The sequence below is a fragment of the Emydura macquarii genome, unplaced genomic scaffold (genome assembly GCF_026122565.2).
Source record: "Emydura macquarii macquarii isolate MOO-44397 ecotype Brisbane River unplaced genomic scaffold, CSIRO-AGI_Emac_v2 contig_2676, whole genome shotgun sequence".
Taxonomy (NCBI): domain Eukaryota; kingdom Metazoa; phylum Chordata; order Testudines; family Chelidae; genus Emydura; species Emydura macquarii.
Genome location: NW_027132813.1, coordinates 20029042 through 20046628, shown reverse-complemented (window position 1 = coordinate 20046628; position 17587 = coordinate 20029042). Strand labels below are relative to the sequence as shown.

At 42.3% G+C, this 17587-nt stretch overlaps 1 protein-coding gene across 2 annotated transcripts in view; it reads left to right on the top strand.

Moving 5' to 3' along the window:
• Positions 1-17587, top strand: part of HHAT (hedgehog acyltransferase) — a 324596-nt gene that overhangs the window by 67453 nt on the left and 239556 nt on the right. For both annotated transcript variants that reach the window (XM_067565411.1, XM_067565410.1), the window contains exon 8: positions 15760-15910. In XM_067565411.1, coding sequence (XP_067421512.1) covers positions 15760-15910 — 151 coding nt within the window. The remainder of the gene's footprint in view (positions 1-15759; positions 15911-17587) is intronic.

The following is a 17587-nucleotide window of genomic DNA, read 5'->3' as shown; positions in this document are numbered from 1 at the left end:
AATATGTTTTCTGTTCCCTCCAGGGACCTCATGGTTCATTTGGTTTAAGCAGCTCAGAAAGCTAACCAGATCATCACTCTCCTAGTAAGTCATAACCTCTCATAGCCCCATACTAACCCTTGCTTCCAATTCCTCCCCGATAACATTGAGTAGAAAAACCACTGCTGAGCCAAAGAGGGGTTATGATTCTTCTTAAAGGGACTTAACACCATGATGGTGCAGTTTTAGAGAGGGGGAAGAGTTGATCTTTGATGTCCTGGTGGCTGTCATCCATAGATCTTCATTATGCTACACTAGAACATACATAACAAAAATCTCTGCCCTTGAAGAGCTTGTATAAAGCACATACAGGTGCTGCAGTAATTCAAACAGAAGATTCAACAACAGTAATTCAAGAGCAGTAATTCAACAATATGTGGTTGTTAGCACTGGGGAAGAACATCAGAAATCTGACCCAGGTTTACAAGGTGGTGTAAAAGAAGGCACGGAGGTGGGATTGAGTGAGACAAACAAAGGGTGCAGCTAGGAAAGAGGGCAGGGTAGAGAGCAGGGGGGGATGGACTAAATAATAAAGTGATGAGTATTTTTACTTAAGTATATTCAGCAGAGTAACTCTATAGGTTTACAGGCAGCATGTGTTGTAGAGCACTCATGGGTTTAAATGGACTTTATACGTGTGTTTGTGGAGGAAATAATAGAAAAAGCCAGAAGGAGGTGGTAAGCACCATGGATTTTCCCATGATAAACGCCACAGATCGGGACCTCTATATTAGAATACTTGGATAAGTATAAAAAATAAGTGACACTATGGGGCCATATCAATTGTTTTTTAAAAGGTACAGAAATCTTTACTTACTTGACACACATTTATCCCAAGAAGGCATGATTTTCAAAATCAGTTGTTTTCAATTGTGCACACAAAAATGGAGTTACTTTGCTGTGTGTGCAAATATTTGTGCATGTGGCTCACCAATTAATGTTCATGTTTATCTGATTTTGAAAGTCAGGTCCAGAATATGTAGCAGCCCCACCCTCTTGTGTCTGCAGTGTATCTCATGCCAATAGTGTGGATCTGGCTGTGTAAAAGGATAGTTCATAGATTTGAAGGTCAGAAAGAGCCATTGTGATCATGTAGTCTGAGTTTCTGCATAACAAAGGCTATAGAACGTCACCCAACCCCCCCAAATGATTCCTTTTGAATTAGAGTGTATCTTTAAAAAAAAATTCAATCTCAATTTAAAAATTACCAGTGATGGAGAATCCACCATGAGCCTTAGTAAATTGTTTCAATGGTGAATTACCTTCATTAAAAAATGTACAACTTATTTCTGATTTTAATTTGTTAAGCTTCAACTTTGAGCCATGGGATCTCATTATACCTTTGTCTGCTAGATTGAAGAGCCCATTATCAATTTTTGTTCCCCATATAGGTACTAACAGATGGTGATCAAATCATTCCTTAATCTTTTCTTTGTTAAACTGAATAGATTGAGCTTCTTGATTCAGTCACTATGAGACATGTTTTCTAATTCTTTAATCATTCCTTTGGTTCTTCTCTGAATCCTTTCCAATTTATCAACAGTCTGATTGAATTATGGGTACCAGATCTGGAGACAGTATTTCATTATTGATCAACGAATACAACAACTCATCTCAATATATATTTTCTAAAATATTTTACATTTTAATTTTAATTCTGGGTGTATTTCAGTGTAAGATGAAGAATTGCAAACACTGAATAATCAAACCACAATATACAGCAGTGCCTCGCTATCCTGACATACTGAACAACTTTTACAGCAACAGTGACTGTGATGCTATTAGTGTTGAGATCTTTTAAATTGAAATAAATAATTCAATATCTCCTTGTAATGACATAGGGCACTTTGAACAATATTCATCCTTAGGATATATTGACACTGCAGCTGGAGATGTAATTTCCAGCTAAGGCAGATGTACATGTGCTAGCTGTGATTGAGCAACCATGCTAAAATAGCTATGTAACTACGGTGGTGAGGACTGTGACTACAGCCACGCAACTATGTCCTTAAGATCTTAGGTGGGATTGTACTCAGATGGCTAGCCCACACTGCTGCTTGTGTCATGGGGGCTACACTGCTATTTTTAGATGGCTAACTTAGTCAAAGTGAGCACATATATGTCTATCTGAGCTGGAAATTTACCTCCAGCTGCAGTATAAATGTGGACCTTAGACCCTGGATTGGCAGAGCGGCCACCCAGTAGCAGCTGTAACCAGCTTGTGTTCTATTACCCACAGCTCAAGTGGACACAGACCATAGGAAGTCCCGCCTCAAGGGGTCTGACAGGCAGCAGCCTCATGGCTCCTGATTGGCTCCCTGCCCATATAAACCCATGGGGCATTCCAGGAAGCGTTTAGGCAACAGCACAGATCTTCTGTAGTTGCCATTCCTGCTTTTGAACTTCTGGTTTCAACCGTGCCTTGATTTGGACTTCACCTCCTGACCCGGGCCCAGACCCTGGAACCTGGCTTGTACTCTGACCCTCAGTATTGACCCAGGCCTTGAACCTGATCACAAACAACTCCTCTACGCTATTCAGAGCCTCAGGTTTGACCCTTGGTCTCAGCTGCCTTTGTTAGGATTCTGACAAGATGTTTTCTAAGGTGTGTGTGACATTTCCCAGGGTACAATCTGAACTGTTGAACAGCTGTATCTCTTCAATTCTCCAATCTGGGGTACCTTTTACACTGTTTTGCTGTGAGAACAACCTCTCCTGGCCAGTTCACATACAGCCTCTATCATGCAAAATCACGCCCAGCTGAATTACATAAATGCTCTGGCCAACCACTCATGAGTTGCATACAGGGCATCACCAGCAAATTCCCAGTCCCAGACCTTCCCTCAGAAATGTGCGTCTTGTACTGTCCAGCTCTCCACTGGACAATGCAAGCTCATATAAGGTCTGTCATATCATCAATGGAAAATGATGTGCACAAACCTTGTTAACTCAAGTGGAGGTTCCCAGCACTTCAATCCAAACACACACTGGTTTAGATAAAACAATAAAACAAGTTTATTAACTACAGAAGATATGTTTTAAGTGATTACAAATAAGGAGGCATAAAAGTCAGAATTGTTTACAAAGAAAATAAAAGATAAAACACTGATATCTAACTTAGCAAGCTAAATGGATTTAAAGCAAAGATTTTTCTCACCATATGCTCTTTACAGTCGTTACTGGCTGGAAGCCTCCAGGCCAAGATCCCTGCCCCAGTTCAGTGTTTCTTCAGGTGTTGTTGCTGCCATAAACAGAGAGGAGTGGAGTAGAGAGGTAATTTCTGTTGTGTGTGTTCTGTATTCTTATACCATTCTCCCCTCTTTGAGGATTATCTCCAATCCTGGGGTTCAGGTGACAGCCAGTCTGTTTACATGGGAACCCCAGTTGTTCTGTTATCAATATGTTAAGTTCTTGCTTTCCCACTTCTTTCTGCAGAAGAATGACCATTTAAGTAGGTGATTGTCCAATTCATTATGCTAATGCCTGGCTGAGCTGCTGACTAGTTTTTGTCTCCGAGGAACTGGTTTGAGCTTGCTTTGCTAAACTTGGAGCATATTATAGCAGTGTTATACAGTAGAATCCTATAACTTTACATACAATGTTGATAAACATATATTACCAGAATAGTAATGTTCAGCAGATTATGAGTTTTCAAATGATACCTCACAAGGCATACTTTGTACAAAATTTATCATAATTTTGTAAAAAGTGTGAACATAAGAATACAGTCTGTTACAGGGTGGCCTACCTTTTTAGGTAGACATAGCTACAGCACTCAGAGGTGTGAAAAATTCACACCTCTGTGCACCATAGCTATGCCAACCTAACCCCCCAGTGTAGATGCAACTAGGTCAATGGAAGAATGTTCCTATCAAAGTAGCTATTGTTTCTTGGGGAGGTTGTGTTCCTACAGCGATGGAAAAACCCTTCTATTATTGTAGGCTGCTTCTAAACTTTGGGGTTATGCTGGCATAGCTACAGTTCTGTAGCTATACTGCTATAGTCCCCATCTAAGAGGGAGAAACTGTATTGGCTTCTGCTAGTCTGTTGAAATGCATGATTGCTTCACTTTACTAGTTCATTCATGTGTGTTTACTTATAATCTGATTCCAAAAATTGGGGGTTATAAAGTGTGGACTTCTGTATACTTGCAATACTCCACCTTTAGCCCTCTCAGATCTTTATTTTTAAAAGGATTGGTGCGTACAATGGTGACTTGACCCTTCTCCCTTTCAAGCTCAGATAAAAGCTTGCCATTAGTCTCTCAAATTACAGGAGGTAGTGACAGTCAAAATTCAACTGAAAAAATGGCAGGGAGGGGATTCAGATTCTGGAAAAAGCCATGATATAATTTTTAAATTGTTCTGTTTCATCTAACTTGATTACATTTGTGTGTATGTGTATATTCAATGTGCATGTGTGTCACACACTGGTGAGCACGTGTTACAGGTTCTCCCTCTATGCCTGATCCACAGAGGATCTGAGTTGTCACAGTCCCCAGCTCCAGAGCCTTGGCTCTTTAATTGAAATTGTAACAGCTCAAGCTTTTGACTCTGGAGGTCCCTGGTTCAATCCCCTGTGCATCTACAAAATGATAGCCTTCATATACAGGTGTGCAGGCATACATAACAGGTACACACATACCATTTCTAAGAACATTTTGTGGACCAATTTACATCAGCTGTGGGTCTAACCCACTATTCTTTACTATGTACTATCTTTTCTAGTGAAGCCTATGCACTTGACAGGTTCAATTTATTATCATTGCTATACTCATTAAATAGGCTTCCTGACTAAATTTTCCTTTGTACTTCACAAGTGTGAATCTTTTTTATATAAAAATAATGTAGAATAACATAATCAATACAAGAGGTTAGCAATGACATTTTATCTGAAAGTTGGTTTATTACAAATAGGATGTTTTGTTGCCTTAAAGAGTGAAACGTCACGTACATGCGTAATAATAAAAGCGAAGTCTTCATAATGCTATGTGTAAATCAGAGGGTAGAGTATTGTGTCTGGTGTCTTATTATCATCTTTCTAATAACCTCCTGAACAGGAAGGGGATTTCTGAATTCATTCTTAAGAAGCGTGCTATTGAAATGATGGTGTCTGTGCATCATCTAAATGGTAATGAAATACTAACAAAGTAATCTGTTTGCTGGTTTCTTTTCATCCTGCAAGATGATGATGAGAAAGTGATAAAATATTTGTCATCTGATGTCTGTTTTGAAAACTGGAAACACAAACACAAACCAGGGAGTTTAATGAGATTTTCTTCTTTAAAACACTGGGCAGTTTATGGCTTTATAAAAAGGAACAGCAAAAAGCTGACTCCTTACAAGCCCTCTCGCAGATATTGGTAGTTAACCCCGCTTTATTACAAAGCACAAATATCCTGTATTTTTTTTAAATCACATGATAATTGTTGATTATTTAGTGCTCAATCCTGCAAATATTTACATAGTGTTTTTACCATCCAAATGTAATGGGATGACTCAGGGTAGGTAGGTTGTTAGAGCACTGCCTTGCTATCCAGAGTTAGTTACTTCCCTTTGGGATCATTCTATCCACATGGTGCTGCATTATTTCAAAACAAGCGCCCAGCATTCTGGGTAGACATCCTGTGGTGAAATGTATCTTTGTTAAGCTCTACCCATTTTTGGATTTTTTTCTCTGTGGGGAAAACTGACAGAAATTTTGGGACTTAGGGTCAAACTAAATAAGTCTCATGATTCCTTTCCTTTCATCCCATCAATAATCTTTTTTTGTGAGACAATGCCATTTTCAAAGAGCAGTCAGGCAACATATAGGAAACAGGGAGCTGCAATCTTTATGGTGTTTGTTATGAACGGACGTGTAGCCACGCAGGCTCTGTAGGGGGTTAATTTTGGCCTGAGAGGCCAATTACGTTATCTGGCTGTACCTGGAGGGAGAGCCAAGCTTAACTGAATACGAAGCCCAGCTGGGCAGGAGCAGGCTGGTTAGTGTAAAGCCAGGAGAGCAGAGTAGAACAGAGCATCTACAGTCATTCTCTGAGAGCAGAAAACCCAAGAGGGAGAATAAGCCCTGGAGGAAAGGTTAACCCCAGAGGAGTTGTGGGGAAAGAGTGCCTGAGAAGGCACGGTAAGAAGAAGTCCAGGGAAACAGCAGCAAGGAAGGGAACTGTGTAGATTGTGGCTGCTTGTTACAGGGTCCCTGTGCTGGAACCCAGGACAGATGGCGGGCCTAGGTTTCTCTACCAGCTGCTGGAAAATGGCACAGGATTGTTGGAGATGCCAACTGGACAGCTGGTCTGGAGGGACTTTGATACCTCTGGGAGAGGGCACTGTACAATGGCCTGTCCAGAGGGCCAAGTCACAAAGAGGGAGCACCTGGTTCGAGAGTGAAAGAGACAGGTAAGCAAACAAAGGGCAGTGGGGTGCCAGATGAGAGAGAGCTAATCCCCAGGCAAAGCTGCAAAGCGGTGCCCCAGCAGGGAGTGAATCCCTTCACTGGCCTGTTCCTTGGAGTTGGGGAAGTGAAGGTTGTATTCCAATAAGCTGGGTTCTCAGAGGGAGAGGGCTGCAGGACATGGATAGATTAGGATGGTGTTTGTGAATGTAGTGACACTATGTTCTGCAGTAGCACTGTTTGCCTCTCCATCATCCCCAGCAGCCAGTTCCTTGTCGTCATCATCGTCCTTGTATCCTGTGTAAGGAAACCTTCCCTCCACTCCTTCATCTCTTTCTCCCTCTGTTGGGATGCAGACACAAGGTGGTAAATGCGTTGTCATTCCTTGTCCTCTTTCCCTTCCCCCAGAGACTGGCCAGATGTTCACTCACTGATAGCACCACTCTCTGTGGTCACCACAACATGTCAGGTGCTGTGGAGGGAAAGAAAAAGCTCACCTTGTTGTCCAAATTCTAGTCTCCATGCCTGCAATGGTCAAATGTTGTTTTTTCCTCAGTTTTGGAATTTCATTCCCATATGCTTTTTTCCTAGCAGGGGTGAGCTTGGAGATGTTTTCAGACATTCTTCCCTGTTGGCAGAGAGTGCTAAGGAGAACAAGCAAGGCCAGGCCCATGATTGCATGTGTGCTTTTGTGGCCTGCCAGTGGGTTGTTTGAGGGAGCAGCAAGGGAAGGCTAGCAATTGCATGTTCACCAATTCTGTTCAAGGATGTTGTCCTAAGGTGTGTCCCTAAAAGGCAGAGAAGGATCTTGTTCAAAACACAAAGGCCAACCAGGCAGATACACCTTGCTGCTTTTTGCCAGGATGGTGCCCCTAGAGCTGGAGCAGCAGTGGCAGGGAACCACAAGCAATATGGGCAGTGCTGAGGGAGCTGCATTGCTGTGCAATCTGCATGCCCAAAACAGAGCACTATCTTTTGCGTTAAGTTCTTTGTATTTTTTAACATCCACGGATCAGCATAAAGTGCACTGCAAAATAAATGGAATTCTGCAGTAACCCGCAAGTGGGGGGGGGGGGGGGGGCTGCATGAATGCTTTAAAATCCTTTTTGAAATGTCTTTGAAGCCTGATTTGGGTGACTTACCTCTTAACTCAGATTTTCTTAAAACTGAGAGTGTTGTTGAAACTGGGAGCCAGAAATACATTTCTTGTCTCTGCTGCTACTAATAATGTGCTTCTGTTCAGTGCATCTCATTTTTAACCCACATGGTGCCACCATCTTGAATGGAATCGGGAAGGAGAAGGAGCAATAAGCAGCATGGTAGGAGATGGGGAGGACCTGGGGTGCTTGAGCAGTGGTTGTGGGCTTGCATATTTCTGAGAAATAAATGCTACTAAGTTTTTAAATTCTCCAGCATAGCTGCCATTCTGAGCTCCAGGTGGGGAGAGAGTTAAAAAGCCAAGGAGGCAGAGAGGAGGTTAGTTTATCATGGTGGTGCCCTGGTAGTACTCAGAAGTAAATAGTTGAAATCCCCCAGTATAGTTGTATTGTAATATATCACATAATACTTAGAGGGAGAAGTCTCCTCCCCAGATCAGGTCTCTGCTGTGACTCCGTGGGCCCTCTAACTGTGATTCAGGGGTCTTCAGAACTGTGCCTGCCTTGGGGTTCATTGGGTGGACAAGATCCTGGATTGCAGGGTTAATCATCTCTGGGCTTGCATCCTGGCTGGCGTCCAAGGGTGAGTCCTAGGTGGAATACACAAGAAGCTGTGGTTTGGTGGTGGAACCTCTACCAACAAATATGTTCTAGCTCCTATAATATGCACAATGTGAGTCCTCACCAGGCCTTCTTGTTGTCCCTAACTTTCTCACAACTCAGCTGAAGCTTCTTTCCACTGTTGTGGCACTGGCTAAGGCCCTGGGAATGCCCCCTCTCCTTCATTTGTTAGCTGCTTGTAGACTGCAGTTCAGGTGGGCCTGGACACACTTATACAGGGGGAAAGGAAGTTCAGGGTCTTTGCATGGGACCATGTGAAAACACCGGGCAAGGCTGCTGTCTGATCGGTATGCAGCTCTGGGGGTGTGAACTCACCGTGAGCTGGAATTGCAAAAACGGGTATCTGGCTGTTCGCCAGCACTTAAATGGGGGAAATAACATCTGGTCAAGATGACCTGGGGCAGTAGAGGGCACACTGACAGACAGGCTGACCCAGGTAGCTGGCAGAGCAATGTGGAGTGGAAGTGGGAGGACTGCCAGATGTGAAACAGTTGCTTCAGAATGGGGATGTGTACACACCTACCTTGTGGAAAAAATCATCCTGATTCTCAGTAAATCTGCTTCCAAAGTGGGATAACACCAAGTGATATGGATTAGAAAGCTAGAGGATTTGAAACAAATACTTGTGTGTGGCAAGGCAGTCTATTCTGAAGCAATTTTCAAGTGTAGCCAAGCCCTTACGTTTGTAACATTTGCGGCATTGGGGACTTAACTGCTAACATTTTATGTATTGCCAGTATAAATTCAATCTGAACAAAAGGTCAGTGTCTGCTTATTGTATTCATTCGGAGTTTGGTAAGTTATGTATTTGGATTTACTCTATATAATTAGCAATTTGAAGAAGATGGGCCTTTTTCAGGTCTCAGGGTAACTGACATCAATAGAATTGCATTATGTAAATCTGGTATAAATGAGAAACGAATCAGTCCTACTTTCTTCTAAGTAAGCCCTATGTCAATTATACTATTTAAAATAAAATTTTATTTTTCATAAATTGAGCATGGAAAAACCATAGCATAGGATGATGAGGAATCACAAAAGTGGAATAAGTACATAGCTGAACATTACCATGGCACACTGACATAGATTTAGCTATAGGCTTTGAAGTGGCCTGCTGATGCCTGGAAGGCTTGGTAAGTGCCTTTTGTAAATCTGCCCATGTAAGACACCAAGCTGCTGATTCCTATTAAACAGGACTCAGGGTTAAGAAAGACAAGGCGTGAGCAAGTGAGGAAATCCCTTGGAAGAAGCTATTGTGGTTCTATTAAAGACTCAGGCCTTGATTCCCCATTGTGTTACATCAGTGTTATGTTGTCTTAACTGCATTAATCTCTTAAAACTGTGTAACAGAGTAGAGAATCAGGCCCACGGTAGTTATTAACTTCTGTCGGAAGGTTAATATTGGAAAGCCTTATGTTAAAGGACATATTTCACCTGTTATCAGAGTTCTGAATATGTAAATTAATAACCAAGTTTTGCATTTAACCAGAGTAACTGTGACATGGACCTAGATCAGTGAAACATACCAGGGGCGTGGCTGTTCACTGTGGTATACTCACTGGGGAACCTGGTGAATTTATAGGTAAAAATCTATGAAGTAGTTAATTCTACCAAGAGTTATGTTAACTCCCTTGCATGACTGCTGTGCTCCTCAGAGATGGGGCCTAGTGCACGGACATGAGAGGCGGAGGGAGGGAGTTTTGATGCTGAAAGGGATATGCATGGAAGGGAGAACTAATTATCTATGAGATTTTCATTTCAAACTTTTACACACTACAGCCTGCCCCCTTCCCTCGCCCCTGACACACACACACCATCGTGTTAGGCTACAAAACTTTGCAGGAGAGAATGTGGCTCCAGCTCCATGAGATGACCCTCACAGTTCTTTGAAGTATTTCCCTCCTCCTGTGGGCTTTTCCATGAGAGAGGAGCAATGTATTGAAAGTGGGGGAGATCAAAGATATCACAACAACCTTATATTTAGAATCTGGGAGATTTTAGACACCAGATCAAAGCTGTTTGAAGATCTGTTCATTGTTTGACTTACACTTCATGTCAGTATTCCTTTAAAATGTGGTTGTGTTCAGGAAAGTGAGTTTGTTTAAAAAAAATAAAACCCCTCAAACCACACTGTAATTCTGTATATCCACACCCCATGTGTCTTCCCAGTCAGACCTGCCCTATTTACCGACAGAAACAACTGCTTGTAACTGGCAACACTGCCAGTGTAGCTGTTCAAAAGGGAAGTCTGGTCTGTTCTTATCATGCATCACCAATGAAAATTGCCAGCTACTCCTGAACTTACTTAGTTGATGATGATTTATGAAGCAGATAAAAAGCTACGTGGTTTGAAAGCCAATTTGGGATTTTTGTCCTGACACTCAGAAAATGTTCTCTTATTTATATTCCTTAGAAATCCAAAGGTAGATGATACTGCTAATGTGTGGAAGATATTTAGTATCAACTTTAAATCACGTTTTAATTTTAACATTTAAGGTTAGATTCACTAGTAGTACACTTCTGCCTGCTTTGTGCTACTTAGAAGCAATAATTTTGAGTTTTGATAGAAAGTTGAATACTGAAATATTTTGGCTGGAAACCAAAATATTTTCATCTGTAAACCAAAATACATTGATTTGGAAATGCTGTCACGATGTCTCATGGGAAACGTAGTTTAGGTGTCTCAAGCTCCCAGTCTGCTTAGTTTAATACAACTTTGTCTAGAGTCAGGCTCTGTTGTCTTGAAAACTGATAAAAGACATGCTCATGAAGAGGTTGTGATGTATGCAGACATTAGGATATTGTAGGATGCATTGTTATCCATTATTTACATTCCTAATGTATGCATTATGAATGCAGCACATCTTGTTGAGGATACATTGCATAATGTGCTGTAACTTTCATAAACAGTTTGTGCAGGTGGCAGTCATAACTTAGGTCTTAAAATAAAAACTGTCAGAACAGAAATGAGAAATTGAATCAGATGGGAATCAAACCAGACAGCTAGCATTATAGACCACTTTAGTAGTAATCTAATTTGTTGCTTGTTGGCTGATATCCAAGCTGTACTTTGGTTCTTTGCTTTACTCTGGGGGGAAAAGTGTGATTGAATACTAGGCTGCTATATTCCATGAGGAAAATACTGTAGACTTCATTTTATTTATAGAAGTCTGTAATTCTGGGTTGATATCTAGCTTTAACATCACTTTTTATCTCCTATGCCTCAATGCTTTCTCCTATTATATCACCGTAAAATTAGTATGTGATATTAGAATTTAAAATTATTTGATTGTAGGTATGAAATCCTAGGCCCATTGAAGTCAATGGGAATTTTGCCATCGACTTCAGTAGGGCCAGTATTTTCCCCCTAGATTAAAAAGTCATTTAATTTATAACAGTGTCTACATTTTGAGTACCATCCAGAGCCTATCTTAGTCAATAGAATACCAAAAGTACATTGCACAAAAAACATACATATACCTTGTACTTTCATGGATTGCATTTCTGGAGTCAGGCTGATCAACTGCCCTGTGTGACCGGCCCCTTTAAGAGAGAGCAGGGTTCAGTGAACCAGTGATGTGTTAGGTGCTTCCCAGTAGGGCTTAAAGGAATCCAGGAAAGGTACAGGTGAAATCTGCCTGAGGAGAAAAAGAAGACCCCAAGGGGGAACAGGAGTCACAGAGGAGAATTGATACAGAGAGCCACTGTGGAGAACATTATTGGTGAGGACCAGCTAGGGCTGGTGAACCACTAATGAATTACAGGAGAGCTTATGCAGAGGCCTCTCTGAACACGGGGAGCAACCAGCCTGGTTAGGGGAAGCTGAGCCTGAAACAAGAGGGTTGATGGTCGAGAGTGGATTCCAGGAGTGGGGGTGAGGGAGTGGGCAGGACTTCACAGGCAGAGAGGTCTGGGTAAGTGGGACATTGCAGGAGGACCCCCTTGTAACGTGCCTGAGTGGAGGATTGTAGGAAGCTGAGGCAAGAACCAGGGGTTGGCCCTGAACGAACGTTCCCTTCAGGACTCATGGGCTAGGAACCCTTGGTGAGTGGAACACTTCAGGGACCCTTATCATGCAAGACCTATCTTGGGGCTACTGGAGAAGTGTTGTGGGAGAGATTGAATTTGGGAGCTCTCAGGCTGGGGGCCTGGGGAATGGGGCCCTGGAACTAGGGCAAAAGAGTATGGGAACAGACTGGAGATGGACTCTTGGGAAGATGAGATAGAAATGCTGTCTTGGGGCAAGGGAATGTGGAAAACTGATGTGAACCTGTTCTTTGGGATTTTGGGAGAATGGTTTTATCATGAGGTGTGGTTTTTTTGTTTGTTTTTTTTTTCTTTTCACTCTGCCACATGACAGAAAATTTTCCTACTCTGGGATAGGTTTTGCCATGCTCTAAAAGTTGGTGAGCATTTATTCATGAAAGTAATCTTGTTAAATTCAGTAAGACTGCATGCAGGAGTAAATATCAAGCTGAGTAAAGATCTGTGCCTCCATGTTTAGTATTATCAACCTTTGTTTCTTCTTGAAACTTGTTCAAATAAACTTTATTTAATAAAATCATCTTAAGGGCAATGATGTACCATCTTGCAGTGTTGCCAGTTCTGAAATATTTAAAAAAATCATGAATTGGACCCTAAAATAATGAGAAATGAAGAAAATAATTGTGAGATTCTTTTTATTTGCCTCCTAGTTTTTCAGTCTTCAGAATACACTTTTCAAGCTTTACTCCATAGTCATGAAGGCTGCAAACTTGCTTTTTTAATTGATGAAAGCTGAGATTCTTCTTCGAGTGATGGTCCCTGTGTGGATTCCATTGTGAGTATGCCATGCACTGGAACTATTGAAAGCAGTGTCTGTTGACCCATGTGCACACCTCGTGTTGCCCCCAGGGTGCAGCTGAGGTCTTATATGTCTGCGTCGGTTGATGCCCACTCAGTTTCCTCTTACCACTGCATGGCTAGAGTTGGAACATCATCATCTCCTTTTCAGACCTGAGTAGCAAGTAAACGTTTTCATTGTTAGCAGTAGAATAGTTAGTAAATAGTTAGTTGATCATTAGCAAATCATTAGTAAGTCATTAAAAAAAATCTAAGATAGAGTTAAATAGATATCTAAGTTCATTTTTCCCCACTCCCTGTTCGTCTGAGGGACTATGCCAAAGTAGACGGGCTTCAAGAGCTGTGCCTCATGCCTGTGGTCCTTCTCAGTAAGCAACGAACATTTGTGCTGCTTATATTGTTTGGGGGAATCTCACATTGTGTTATGGTGCTCCATCTGCCACTACTTCCTGCTCAGAACGTGAGAAGTGAGGCAATTCAGACTTAGAAAATTCCTTATGGAGGAAGCTATGTGTCTGTGTGCGCACCAAGAGGTGGCATCAATGAAACCGCTGGAGCACCCACCCACACTGATGGCACTAGCGTCGCCAACCGTATCAGTAGTGGCGGAGCTATCAACACCGTTGAAATCACATAAGAAGAAACATAGTCACGGGCACAAGAGTGGATCCCCGAGAGGAACCACTTCTAAACGCCGCATTCCTTCCCCGAGACATGACTAGCTGGGTGAGACATTGTGGGCGAATTCAGTAACTCCGACACCCAAAGGAGCTAAGGTTGACAAGAAAACAAAACATTTTGTCAGCCCATCCATATCTGAAGCCCTCTGGAATACCTAGTACCTCGCACTCCAGGGCGGCTATCCCCTTTGACTCCCACAGCAGAACTCTGTAAACCTGTGGAGGGCTCAGCTCATAAGAACCCTCAGGATAACATACGGCCACCGTCTCCAGCCGATGAACCGCTTCTGTTACACCATCATCTGGTGCGAACATATCCTATGGTTCCACCGGTACCACATACCGTCCCTCAACCTCGGCCGACAATACAGCCATAGGCTCCGCAACCTCCAACGGTTCCGCATGTACCACTGGCACCGCCACTACCGGTGCTGTCGGAGTCTGACTGCTCATCTGAATCACAGCACCATTTCTCCGCACAACGCAGTCCAAGACGGCACTATGCGTCCTCACAAATGCCACCACAGCAGCAATGGTTTAGATATCCGCAGGACTTTTATGCAAGCTCAGATGTATCCCACTTGCAAGGATGGGACCCTTTTTATGACTGGGCAACAACCTCTCTTCCCCCATCAGTATATACTGCACCATCGGTATCTGGGGAATACACAGGAGCCTCGGTACTGCTGGTACCGTTTACTCCGTCAGGACCGATGGATCCACCACCCCCAACGGGAGCCTCGTCGTCGCCGGATGACTTCATCATTTCACCATCTGCATCACCATCGGACGATCAGGGCCAATATCAGGAGCTGCTATGGAGCATGGCGACAACCCTAAAACTAACAGTGGAGTCTAACACAGAGTCGCAGGATGAGTTCCTAGACATCCTTCAACTGATGAGCTATTCACATATTCACTGCACATTAAGTCATAACTTATTTGTCCTTGACAGATGCACCAGTAGGCCACGTAGTCCTACAAACTCTTACACCTATTGAGCCCTAGCAGCCCATCTCCATGCTGGTTAGAGCTCGCTATGCTTCCCACATAGGGAATCCACATAGGGACCAGCACTTGAAGAAGAAAGGGCGGTTACTTACTGTTACTAATGGTTCTTTGAGATGTGTGGTTCCTATCTGGATTCCATTCCCATCCCCCCATTCCCTCTGCTATAGGCTTGATACCTGTCAGTAAGAGGAAACTGAGGGGGCATGAACCAACGCAGCCACATAAGATCTCGGACTTACCACGTGGACAATGCAGGGCATTCATACAGGTCAACGGACATTATTTGGAATAGTTCTGGCTCTGACGCATGGCGTGCATGTGCTCCCCTGTCTTGAATCCAGATAGGAATCATACATCTCGAAAAACCATCAGTTACAGTAAGTAACCTACCTTTCTGCAGGCCGTGTTCATGTTGTGCCAGGAAGGGGTATTTTGGGAAGATGTTTGGTTTTATAAGGATTCCCCCTCTTTGATTTATTAGTGCACACTAGTAATCTGATGTTGTTGGGCCCTCTCTGGGCCTGCCAGGATTCTACAAAGATAGCAGTAGTTTGTACCCATTTTGGAGAGACAAGTGAAGAGTGTATGTAATAATACTGTATAAACTGTATATTGACTTTTTTGGCAGATATCAAGATTTATTGTCCCTTGAGGTAAATATTTATCTCCTGGGTCAATACATCTTGATCAGCTCAACACAAGTCAGTAATTGCTTATCATAGCAATCCAGAATGAGGTCCAAATGGAGATTTTGAAAGTGGAGTTACAGATGCTTTGTTACGTCCCTGTACTAGAAAGAATACCACTCTTTATGTGCATTTAAGGTCATAGATCCTATGTTAAGTGTATTATAGCTCTTATATTATATAATGTATGTATCATAGAGCTTATTAATCAAACAAATGTTTCCATTTTTTGGATAATGAATCATTTGATAGAGATAAAAAACAGTACGTTTTTAAAATGTGTTTTTCATGATCTTATTTTTTGTAAGGCATTGGCATGTTCTCTTTCAGGTGGCCTGGCATTAGCTCAAGTACTATTTTTTTATGTGAAATACCTGGTTCTCTTTGGTATTCCTGCTATTATTATTCGAATGGATGGACTCAAACCTCCAGCTTTACCTCGCTGTGTGAGCACAATGCACAGTTTCACTGGAATGTGGAGGTCAGTAAGTTTCATTTATTATTGATATATTGCAGTAATTTTTTAGTGTATTGATGATAGGGGAGTGTGTGTGTGTGCGCGCTCCGAACCATTCTTTTATCTGTTCATTTTTTAAATGTTCTTCAGTCTGATTACTTTTTTCATGCCACAGAGATAAAGGGAAGCCTGCCTTTCAGGATTTTCATCATCTTAATGATTAGAATTAGATCCAGGCCACTTGACTCCACTAAGATGATTATTTTTCCCCCTGGATATTTATGAAATATGATTCATTTTTCAATCTTGGTCCAAAAAACACACTTCAGTTGAAAATTCATCCAGAGAAGGATAAGAAATACTTGATAAGTTACCCTGTGAGGAAAGTTGTGGATTATAACACTTTAATAGGAAGAAAACTGTATAAGAAGAAGACCCTCCATAGTGTTAGCATGTTAAAAGCAATATTTGTTCATATTTTAGCATGAAATTCTGGTCTCCCCAGGTGTGAGTAAAAATTAGAGGCAATCAATCAAAATGAAAACTGTGGTTGTGAAGCTTAGAAATTGCTTTAAATAATTAACACTCAACTCTTTGGTGCTGGGTCTCCCTTTTCACTGTGTGTTTGTACAGGGCCTAGCATAATGAAGATTGTGGTTGGGGACTGTAGATACAGTTGTAATACAAATAAAACGTTTTCCTATGCCTTTTCCATTCCCTTTTCTTTAAATTAGTAGACCTGCATACTATCAGGACTGATTTGGATGATTTTTTTTCCTACCAGAAGCTAACCATAACAAATAATGTACCCGGGTTTTGCTTTGTGGCAGTAGAAAACATTAAAAAAGGGAATGGTTTATGTGACTGAGGTTGGAGGGGGAATAAATATGTTTTAAAATAGGTAAAAATCTGAGCTACTAACAAGATACCTCTTTGGATTAGATTCTCCTATGAAGCTGTGAACTGAATTTCTTCGAGTGCTTGCTCATGTCGATTCCAAGTAGGTGTGTGCACGCTGCGTGCACAGTCATTAAAAGGTTTTTCTCTTGGCAGTACCCATCGCATCGTTGCAGGCATCCCCTTGGAGTCGTGCCTCCTGGTGCCGTATATAGGGCCCTGCCGACCTGCTGCCTCTTTGGTTCCTTCTTACCACCTGTGATGGTCGTTGGAGCTTCTGTCTTCTTTTGCCTCAGCAAGCATTTCCTCAGTGTTCTTCTGTTGTGATTCCTGTAAATAGATAGATTTGAATTAGTTGTTAGTAGTTAGTTAGCTAGTTAGCTAAAGTTTTCTTTGGGTGGTTACCCCCACTTCGTCTTCCTCCCATCGATCCCAAGGATTCAAACAGTGTGAAACCTCCCATAAATCTATGCCAAAGGATGATTCCCACGAATCCTGTCTGAAGTGCCTGGGGGAATCCCACCAGACCGATCACTGTAGGATTTGTAGGGGATTCCATCGTAGGACCATGAAGGAGAGGAACATTAGACTTAAAGACCTCCTCATGGAGGCACCTTTCCATCCCCAATTGGCTCCAGGCTGCTTGGACCTGGCACCTGGTACGTCGGTGCTGAAAAAGACCTCTGCACGGAGAGAACCCTGGCACTGGCATTCCCTGGCATCGAAGATGAACCCGGCACCATTCCCACTCTCTGGTGCCTCACAAGAGGCAACATCTTGAAGAACAGCAGTTATGAAAAGGTA